Source organism: Arachis duranensis, chromosome 6 (assembly GCF_000817695.3).
Source record: "Arachis duranensis cultivar V14167 chromosome 6, aradu.V14167.gnm2.J7QH, whole genome shotgun sequence".
In the NCBI taxonomy this organism is placed as follows: domain Eukaryota; kingdom Viridiplantae; phylum Streptophyta; class Magnoliopsida; order Fabales; family Fabaceae; genus Arachis; species Arachis duranensis.
In genome coordinates this window covers 324,654-336,405 of record NC_029777.3, presented here as the reverse complement: position 1 = coordinate 336,405, position 11,752 = coordinate 324,654, and the positions used below count along the sequence as shown (strand labels likewise).

Below are 11,752 nucleotides of genomic sequence, written 5' to 3'. Positions count from 1 at the left end.
TGTCGCGTCCTTAATGTTTGGATTTGATGTTTTCGTGACTTGATAATGCTGCCGTTATCATTATCTCGAAATGTCGGATTATTATTTAATTGGCATTCCATTGTATTATTATTTTTACAGAACAAAATCATTATAGAAAAAATTGTGTTTTTCATGCAATTTTATTTTTTGATAAGTAGTCCAATTTTGTAGGTTGTGCCAACGAAATTAAAAAAAAAAATCACTTTTGTGCTACTAACTACGAAATTAGAAACAATTTTTTTCTACCTCAATTTCATATTCTTTTTCAACGAAATTAAGAAATAACATGTTTTACCCAAAGTTTTGAAAATTGAACTGGTCATCGAACCGCTTTAGTTATTGATTCATTGGTTCAACCAGTTCAAACGTAGTTCAACCAAAATAACCATTTTATAATAAAATAATAGATAAAGTATAAATAAACACATTAAAACATAATTACAATTTACTTTTATATCAACAAAATGTTATTGATAGCTAAATTCATTGTTTGCATTCTCTTACAGATTATATAACTCGGTTTATTGAACAAACAATAAAAACTCAATTCAAAACATATGCACAAAATAACTCAAGGTAGGATAATGCTAATACAAACTAAAATTCTTACACTAAAAAGCCTCTTCAAACATTGACGAGGTGAAGAGTTATTTAGCTTGACCAAACTTGAATGTAGTTAAACGGTTAAACCTATAATCTGACTTACGAGTAAAATTAAATTATACATTAAAATGATATATTAGTACTCTATGTGAATTACTATATTAAAATCTATAAAGAAAACAAAGCTTTATTATTGAGTATCTAATCCTAGCAAATCTCTTCTCTGAGAACCATTAAGTATACATATGTTGATAATCAGCTCTTAAATAACTGTGCTTTATACTAACAAAAAAATTTTGGCTTCTTGTAGAATAACAAATGAAACCGTCCAAAAGAAATGACACCAGAAAACCCATAATCACTGATCAGTTAGTTAATCACTGCTTATTAATCTAGTTACTATTGTTATTATACAGGCCACAGGGAATGAAAATCATAATATGACAAATATAAAAGCACAAAACAAAAGCATCTAAGTACAAGAACAAAAAGAAAATAGCAAGACCCAATATTTTGAGCAACCAAATGAAAATATTTACATGCCTAAGGTAAGTCATTTGCTTACTTTGACCAACAAAAACTAGAAGATAAAATGAAAAAGGAACAAAAGAAAAATAATGTTCACAATTTGTTATTAGTGTTAGAAATGCTCCTATGAGTTTGCGTATGTATCAAAACCTTACTTCTGCAATTCTCCCTAACCCAACATACTTTCATCAACACCCTAAAGTTAGAATCTTACTAGAAATTTTGTTATTCAAAGCAGTCAAAAATTGTCCATGGCCATTGCATATATGCAGTTAAGGCATCTTTATCACGTCTTTAACAGATTTCAATTTTTAACAATTATTTAACCCAGTAAGTCAGTAACAACAACAAAGTTAACTAACAACAATTATTCAACAATTATTATTACGAAAAAAATTAATACATAAGGCTAGAAGCTAGAACAAAGCAGAGCTGGCAGGGACAATAGCTGGCAAGACAGTGGCTGGCGTGGTGGTACAGATTGGTGCCTATGGGAAGTGGATGCGCCACGGAGGCAACAGGCGAGACTGACGATGACGGTTTCGGTTTTTGAAGCTCAAATGGTAGTGGCTGGACGTTGGCTAGATATATAGAAGTTGTGCCGATGGCTTCGAAGATTGAAGTTGCAACGGCGACGGTGGGTGGATGGAAGTTACACTGGTGGGTGGACAGAAGTTACGCTGATGGTTTTGATGACGATGAGACGAAGGGGAACTGGAGAATAGAGGGGTAATGGTTAAGAAAGTTAGGGTTGGAAAAGGAAAACGTGACCGTTTTTAGAAATTTTTTAAAAACCGACCAAATCACAGTTCGATTTGACTGACTGGTTTCTAGTCAATTCGACAGTCCAATGCCAGTTTTTCAATCTTTTGGTTTTAGCTTCTTTTCGAATCGTATTTAATAACAGTTCATAGTTCGAACCGGTTTTCAACGGTTACGAAATTGAGGAATAATATTGACATAGCAGTGGCCTTGAAATAGAGCAATGCAACAGAAAAAAAAAAAAAAACTTTTGCATGAACGGAAAATTAACAATATAAAAATGAGATTTAAGTATGACCATCGGATGTCTGCCGCCTTGTGTAACTAATTTGCCTACAAAACCACATCCACGTTTAGGTGCCGGTTCAACCAAGGTCGTGTCACTGGGGAATGAAGATCTTTGTGGCCTCCCCTTTATCCATTAGCTACATTAGGGCATTAGGCTTCTCTCGTTGTCTATAGTCTATACTATTCACCGTACCCCAAAAGTTTGTTTTGGTTACATATATGATATATCTATTTCAAAATCATTCCATAAAAATATTCTTCCTCAATTTTACTGGTAGTGGTTGCAAAAATTGAGATAAAACACGTTATTCTTCAATTTCACTACCAATGGAGTTAAATTGAGGTATAAAAAAATCATTGGAAATTAAGAGATAATATACACAAATATCATTCTTTGTACAATGATTTAAAATGAAATATAATTTCTAATAATAAATGCTAGTTCATTAAAAGGACTAGTATGTATGTATTTTCAAAATAACTTGTATAGATAGCAACTACCAACTAATGTGCATTTGGGTGAGAAGTGAGAAGAGAGTAGTATAGTTAAGTATGGCCACCCATAGGGAAAGGGAATCCAGTACCCTGGGTTAGAGGGAGCTATATACACCATTAACCAATGGGGGGTGGGTCATGCTGATTCATCTCCCTCCCTATAATCTACATTTCAAATGCCACTTGGTCATTTCAATTCGTTTTATTTTTCTGTCTCCATCTTCTTATTTTAACACTTACATGATTTCATTGTCTTTGATATAATATATCTCGTTATCATTACATTAGAAGAAGATATGTTAGCTTCTTAATAGTAAAATAGTGCACACCCGACAATTCAAACAATAGCAACACCACTATTTTGGATGATTAACATTCCACATGAATAACGTTCTCATGGTCCAAAATTAAACATGTACTTAGTTCTGCACAGCTCCACAGTATAAGAAAGCTTTAATGCAACGGACAAAGAAAAATATTAGAGACAAACACTTGTTCCGACAAAGAAAAGTAACTGATCATTCCAAGTAGAGATACCACTAGCTTTTCTCAAAGTATTTTCCAGTCACAGGGATTAATCTGTCACAAATAGAATTTTTTTTAACGATTTGTTATGGCCAATAATAAAATGTTATATATATAAGGTAAAATTCGAATACTCAACACTTATTAAAGTAGGTAAGTAAATTAACCACTTGACAATCCCAAATTGATTCATGCTTTTCCCTCTTGAGGCATAAGTCCTATTAGTTATTCCCCACTAACTTTGTTCTATTAACAAACATAGTACAATAGGAAGAAAGATAGCAGAAGTAAGGGTTATGGCGCTATCAAATCTAATTTTTTTTTTTACTCCCCAACATAATCGGAACATTGCGTCCTCTTGCTCTCGAATATTATTGTTCGGTTTAAAATAAAATATAGTATATGACAAAAAAAACCTATAATTTAGTAATATGGCATGACATTTATTACTTGTATTAGCTAGCAAAATCCAAATAGTGTCCCTTTCTAATGCCTTATTGTCATTACTCATTACTTATTTGTCAAACCACACTTCACACATATGCCTTTATTAACTCCTCATCAAATACTTCACAAGCTACCAATTCAATTCACAATCTCAATTTTTTGTACTTCAAATTATATACTCCCTCTCATTGTTAGTTAGTATTATCATGTCAAAGATTATAAACACAATTAGTAGCACAAGGGCAGAGGTGTGGCAAGCACGCTTAGGATCAGCCCTAAGGACCACTCTAGCATGCACCATAGTAGGTTGCACCTCCCTCTACGGACCCGAACCCCTCCGGCGCTATCTCGAGTTCCCGGCCTTCTCGTATGTTACCACAATCCTCATAGTCTCCGACGCAACACTCGGTGACACCCTAAGAGGTTGTTGCCACGTCCTCTTTGCCACTGTCCAGGTCATGATCGTTTCTCTTCTTAGCCTTCATGTGATAGGACCTACCAACTTCTCTAACCACACGGCCGCGATGATGGTCGCGGCCGGTTCATTTTTAGTGGCGCTTCCTGGATCGTTGGAGTTGGTGGCTAAGCGAATTGCATTCGGGCAATTAGTGATTGTTCATGTAAGCGCCGCTATAAATAGCGCCGCGGAAGCAGGGGTGACGGTTTACCCAATTCATGCTGCATCCTCCACAGCCCTTGGAGTTGTGGCTTCAATCCTTGCCATGTTGTTACCATATCCTCGCCTCGCCTATTATGAGGTAACCTAGCTTGTAGCAATATATATACATACATATATGCAAATTATGCATTAGTTCATGTTTTGACATATTGAATTTGGAATTAGAAGAATAATCCTTATGAAATCTTGTTAGGGAAACCTTTTTACATGTATCATCGGGAAAAATGGTAATTCTTTTTGCGATTATACTACGTGTACACTAAAATCAGCTACTAAATCAATTATCAATATAAAATACATGTAAAAATATAAATACATATTAAAAATAAATTAAATCACATATATATTTATACACAAATATATTAGTAGCTAATTTTTGTATACAAATAATATTTTTATTCTTTTTGACATCAATTTAATTTATAATTATGTTTGGTGTGCATCTAAATCAACCATTAATATAAAATATATATTAAAAAAATTAAACTATACGTATATTTGTATATAAATATACTATGATTAATTATAATATATACTTAGCCTTTTTGTTTAATATAAAAGAATTTTTTTAAAGAAAATTACTTGTTTTTATTACTTATTACTTATTAGTGATGAGTCCACTTTGGGGTATATGCCTATCATCCCTCGAAAATACTACGAAGTAGTTCCATGAAATTAGTAGATGGATGACATCACACTAGAAGTTAAAAGCTTTTTTATGTCGAATATAATTTTAAAATAAAAAGTGATGTAGCACTATTTTTTTTGTTGGTAGAGAGTGATATATAACAATTATTGTTACTTTAGTTAGAAGACTTATTTGATGTAATATTCTCCGACGGCGGTGTATATAAAATTATTACTTATTGAATAAATTTATTTGTATACTTTCTTTATTTATCTATTTTTATAAACCCCATACTTAATCTGAAATTTATATTTCATACATTACTTTTTTCTAAAAAAAAAAATCTGTTAAACAATTAATTTTTTGTTTTCTTTCATTTGTTTCAAATTAGCGTTATAAACTAACCTTCATCCTTATTTGTGAAAGAAATTAAGAAAGCAACTTTCATTTATTTTTGAGTAAATTTTTTTTTCGACCCTATGTTTTTTTAATGAGAAAAAACTCTGAATAATTTTTGATAATTATTTTGAAAAGCAACGAGATCTTCAATAAAAATAAAATATTTTTTTATTTTTTATTTTGTTTTTTATGAGACTGATTAATTTATCTATTAATATTTTTTTTGTATTAATAAAATAAGTCTAAATAACATGTTAAATTATCAATTTATCTATTAAAAATCAATTAGGATTAACAAATTCTTTTTGTTGAGAGTCTCATTATCTTTTAAGGATAATTGTCAGGATAGTTTAGTTTTTTTTATATATTTTTGTTACTTTTTTCAAATGTATTAGCTAAATTTATTGTGTAAAACTAAGAAATATTAGTGAATTTTAAATTGTTTTTACTTATAAAAATTAAATAGAGGATATATTAGTGACTAACGTGTTACACAAACATATTCGGAAGAGAGATCGTTGATAGAGGGACTAATCAGTCACACGGAGTTAAATATCAAGAGCTGAAAAGAGTTTGTTTTTTGGGACCTCGAAGTCCTTCGAAAAAATTATTAGAGGTCAAGATGAGTATTCACCCTTTTTTAATTTAGACAATTCACATCTTAATGATTGAAAAATGACAATCTGTCTATTATCATTTCTTTTCATTAGACGCATGAGCCGTTATCCTTCCTTTTTATTAAACATATGAGCCCTTCTATAAGAATTTTTAGCAAAGAATGATGAAAATACTTACGCATAACGTAACTTGTATGACCCGCCCTTTATCAATCATACATGAATAATAACCATTCGATTAGGACTGTTTAGCTCTTACATAATCATCAAAATGATTCCCAATCAAATGGTTATCAATTATCATTATTCTACAGCATTGTTTTAATAACGGTATAAGTAATAAACAGTCTCAATCAAATGGTTATTACCTATATAAAATAGGTAAAGGCCAAATCATACCAGCTAATATCATATGCAAGTATTTTTTATTATTTTTTATCAAAAATTCTCATAAAAAGACTCATGCATCTAACAAAAAAAATGATAAGAATAGATTATCAATTTTTATTATTAACGTGTGAGTTATCTAAATTAAAAAAGGACAAAAGCTAAAAAAATATTTTACACTTTATTTTTTTATTTGGACTAAAATGATCATTGTATTACTCCTAATAAAGTAACTTAAATTTAATGCCTACTTTGGTAAATTAATATGCGTTTTCGAAAAATTAAGTAAGGAGTACAGCGCTATTTAAATTCTAAAATTTAAATACTAAATTTTAAATTGTAAAATTTAAATTCTAAATTTTATATCATAAATTATAAAATCTAAATTATAAATTTTAAACTCTAAATCTTAAATTATAAATCTTAATTTTTAAATTTTAAATTTAAATCACTAATATAAAATATAATAAACGAAGAGTTAAGATTTCTGTGAACCGGGTCCGAGGGTGATAATTACAACATACAAAAACCACAAGCAACGTACAAGAGTAACAAGAATATTCAATTTAAAAGAAACAAATCAAAATCATAGGATAATCTTACTAGCTTCCCCCTTAATACAAAATCAAATTCCTTGCCCTGCAGCCTCCAGTAGTCCCTCTTCATTCTATTAATTACATAGCATATGCATTTTATTTCATTTTTTCTTTTTTCTTTCTTAGTGATTACATCTTGCAAAATAATTTATTCGTGAAAGTTAAAATACAGCAATTATTAGTTTAGAGCAAGCAATGCTCGTCTTGTCAACAAGAAAAATTAAAGAAATATTACTAAAATATAAAAAAAGTGACCAAATCTAATTGAGAAGAGTAAATGATGAGCCAAATAACATTGTTAATGTGCAAGAGCAATAATACTTCACTGTGATGTTGAGAAAAAAATATAAATAGAATAATACCAACAGAATATTAGTTTTTTTTTTTTCTCTGTTTTAGACGGTATAGTAGTGTTAGTCTAAGCTTAAAGAAACCACCTTCCTTAATATGATCTTAAATTTGATCCTAAAATTTACCTGTATATGACATAAAGATAACACTAGAAAATCGAAAAGAAAAAAAAAAGAAAACATAAAATGATATAATTTATGTTATCTAATGGGCAATCTATCTACCACCAATTGACTAATGGAAAAATTTATGCCTTTGGAGGGTTTGTTTTAGTATTATTATGGAAAATACATTAAGAGAAACATTTTGTATATTTAATTTTCCCCTTATATATAGATATTATACACATCCTTTATTAATGAAACCTTTTTATCTGTATGTAATGACTAGACGTCACAAAAACATTTTTCCGTTGACCCTTGAGATATGTTCCAATGAGATAGGAGCAATCTTAGCTTGTTTCCATGTGCATGTTTCCACACATGTTTGTTAGAGAGAAAGGTTAACATGGCTGAGTGTACATTATACAACATCATTTGAGTGATTAGGGAGAAATAATAATTAAAATTGAGCCAATAAGAAATAAGTCAACACTTGTTTTAGATAAGCAAAAGCTTGGGTTTTCCCCCCTTCCCAAAATCTTATGTCCCTCCTTCCCGAATATTACAATGGTTTATAGGAATATACTTGCAAGTTTTTTAGAAATTTTTTTGAAGACATTTAATATAGGTTTAATTATTACTCCTAAGTACTTATGAGCACTTAGATAAACTATATCTATACTCGTGCCGTTCATAAATTGACTTTTTAACTAAACATGCAAGATAATAATGGGTTATAGATAGGTGAAATACTACTTTCTCTACTTTAGTTTTCGTTCGATCTTTTAGAGCATACAATATCACTTTATTATAATAGTTTGAGAATGATTTAGTTAAGTGTTTTTTAAGAATGATAATGGGAAGGATAGAAGCGAATTTCAGCCTTATCCAATTTCACTCTACTTTATTCTATTCTATATAAATTCTACTTTGTTATTACTTGTAGGTAGTAAAAATTTGCACCTTAATTCGTCCTGCAAAATATCCACCTTGATTCTATCCATTCCTAATCTCTTATGAGTTGTACTGTCATCGCTAAGAGCCCCATGAATCCATGAGCTCATGACCATGTGCGCAGAATAATTTCTCTCCACATAAGAATTGAGTCCTTTGACTTTTAACACCAATTGTTGTTGTTTTTCTTTCTTTCTTATATACCTTAATGAAAGTTCAGACATATGTCCGCCTTAGCGCAATTTTTTTATAATTATTGGCTCCTTTTGTGCAATTTGTACTTTTCAGGTGAGGAAACTCTACCGATTATACACTGATAACATATCTGAAAGGTTAAATTGGAATATAGACACCATCACTGCCTCAGATAGTTCAACTGCTGTTGGTTTTTCCAATCAATCCATGACCCTCTCTACAATAGGAGCCAAGCTTTTCCAGAGAACCGAAGTTAACATGGTAAGCTATCAACCATAACCAAAAGCATGGGATTGAACAGTACTTGCATATTCAGTTAATTAGTTTCCTAGTAACAGCTATGAATTAATTATAATATTTGGTCATCTTTTTCTCACTAAAAAGAAAGGCATGCATTGGGAAAGGCCTCATAATCCTCACTGCATAGACCCAAAGGAGAGATTGCAAGACTTGGAGGTACCAATCAGAGGGATGGACATTGCTTTATCAAGTTGCACTTCTTTTCCCATTGATGTCATTGATGAAGAGCTCAGAGGTGTCTTGATCCATTGCAAAGGAAGATTCAGCCAAAAATTAGATCAACAAGGCAAGTGTTTTGCACCTTTTGATGCAACCACCAACTTAGAGACCAAGAAGGAAATTTTGAACAGAAGCATTTCCAAAGCCTATAAAGATCTTCCAACTTCATTCTTCTTGTATTGTTTGCAACTTCTCCTAGACAATTCACCTGTGACAAAGAAAATTGACCACATGGTGGAGAAAACAAAGAAAATTGGTGATTCCAAAAGGATCTTCAGAAAGATAGCAGAGGTTGTTATGAACTTTATGCCTAGCACTCACAACTTGGTTTTTGCATTCAAGTGCTCCCTTTCATTAGGTCTTGCTGTCTTCTTCGGTTTGACATATAATAAGGAAAATGGATATTGGTCAGGACTCACAATCGCTATCAGTTTTGATACTAGACGCCAACCAACGTTCTCGGTTGCAAATACGCGCGGACAGGGAACAGCAATGGGATCAATCTATGGGGTTCTTTGTTGCTCCATTTTCCATAAATATGCGGATTTGAGGTTTTTGCCTCTTCTACCATGGCTGGTTTTCTATACTTTTCTTAGGCATAGCAAAATGTATGGGCAATCTGGTGCGATTTCAGCTGTTATAGGAGCCTCACTTATCCTTGGTAGGAAGCATTACGGCCCTCCAACTCAATTCGCAATAACGAGAATCACCGAGGCCACAATAGGACTCGTTTGCTTCATCATTGTAGAGATTCTAGTGAGTCCCTCAAGAGCAACAACTCTAGCGAAAACAGCACTTTCGGAAAGCTTGGGAACACTTCAAGATTGCATTACCAAAGACATGCCAATGCCATCTATAAGTTCTCAAGCACTAAGAGAAGGACAAAATAAGATGAAATCTCTGGTGTGTCAATTGGAAGCATTTATAGCAGAAGCTGATTTGGAGCCAAATTTCTGGTTCCTTCCATTTCATGGTGCTTGCTACCGAAAGATGCTCGAATCTCTATCAAGGACAGCAGACCTCTTACTCTTTGTGGCATACTCAATGGAACAACTCACACAATTATCACAGAAGGGTAATGGAGGATCCGAGGTCGACCTACAAAACGGAATGAATGAGACTATAGAGAATTTTAAGAACAAAGTTGGCCCGACATTGAAATGCCTCGAAGAGATAACAAAGATGAAGTCGCTTAAGAAACTAGAGAAAGAGTTGAAGAAAAGAAATCTTCCTTGTGATATTGAGTCAGGAGAATATCCCAATGCAGAAACATTCTTGATTGGAGATGAGGACGTGGAAATCATTTTGGGGACTTTCTTCAAACACCTGGAGGGCATAACTAGCAGAACTCACACTAACAGAGATGAGGAAATGCTTTTTCATTACAGTTGCTTGGGATTCTGCATTAGTAACTTGGTGAGAGAAATCATAAAAATTGAGAACCAAGTAAGAGAACTAATTATGTGGGAGAATCCATCAAATCAAGCGAACATGAAAGAAATTTGTTGTAAGATTAGCACCTTGTGTTCACTGTCATAAGTGAACACAAGAAGTAACTTTTCCTTGTGAATTATTAACCAATGTCGATGGTATCTTATTGTAAAATTATCTAACTAAAATAACAAGAGAAATGATGGCATCTTATTTTGTTACACACATTGTCTACAATATTATACTCACTAGAAAAGAATTATCACTCAACCAAATTATGAATTTGCTTCTGTTTTCAATGCAAAGAATTGGAAGAGAATGACTCTATTGTACCGCTAGATCTAGCTGGTTTCATTTCTTCCAAATTGGTTAAAGGTCTCAAGGGCTAAAGAAATAGGGGATCGAGCCGGCGAGCCCAGTAGTTCAGAAAACAGAGGAGAGAATTCGAGAGAGCATAGTTTTCAGAACCGACCGTCAACCCATACTATATTTTTTACATCAGCATATATTACGCCAATACAATTTTAACAAAAATTAGTTAAAAAGAGTACTGTTAGTTATAAAAAAAATTAAAGTTTAAATTAAAACAATTAAAATTTCAATAGCCACTTTAAAAATTTGAGACAAATTTCATTTGAGTCTTCATTGCAGAAAAACTATTCAAAAGGTTCCAGCAAAGCTTGCTTCATAAAAATGATTAAATGGCGGTTACGATAGTGATAAACTTGTAAAAATTTAACAATTTCCTAAAATACTTCTGAAAGACGTAAGTTGATAACTTGATTTAGTTACTAACATCACAGTTGTGAGTTGTCAAATATCTGACTAGGTAAATATACGTAATAACAAACTCGGCTTTAACAACAAATTGACAAATTGGATAAATATCAACATCTACGCATTATTATAGCTAACTTAATCATCATAAGGAGTTAAGGACGGTGCGATTCATATGACCAAATTTAACCCACCTTAATTAAGAATATGCAAGTATTTGATCACCATTATTGACCATGGAAAATTTTCAACAAAAAGAAAAGAAAATCCAACAAAAATGAATCAACCAACTTATGAAGAAAAAACACCACCTATTACATAAGAGTGTTGATGGTCTAATAATATTTAGAATATTAAATAATTCTAGTAATAAAGTATGATTTTTAACTTTTTTAATAATTATTAAATAGTTTTTATTTAATGTTATTTATTATTATTTAATTTTAAAA

At 31.7% G+C, this 11,752-nt stretch overlaps 1 protein-coding gene across 1 annotated transcript; it reads left to right on the top strand.

The window, feature by feature from the left end:
• Nucleotides 1-3,795: 3,795 nt before the first annotated feature.
• LOC107491687 (uncharacterized) lies at nt 3,796-10,814 on the top strand. The gene is made up of 3 exons (XM_016112582.3): nt 3,796-4,427; nt 8,670-8,837; nt 8,961-10,814. The coding sequence occupies exons 1-3, from the start codon at nt 3,876-3,878 to the stop codon at nt 10,632-10,634; spliced, it is 2,394 nt and encodes a 797-aa protein (XP_015968068.1). The 5' UTR covers nt 3,796-3,875; the 3' UTR covers nt 10,635-10,814.
• Nucleotides 10,815-11,752: the final 938 nt, after the last annotated feature.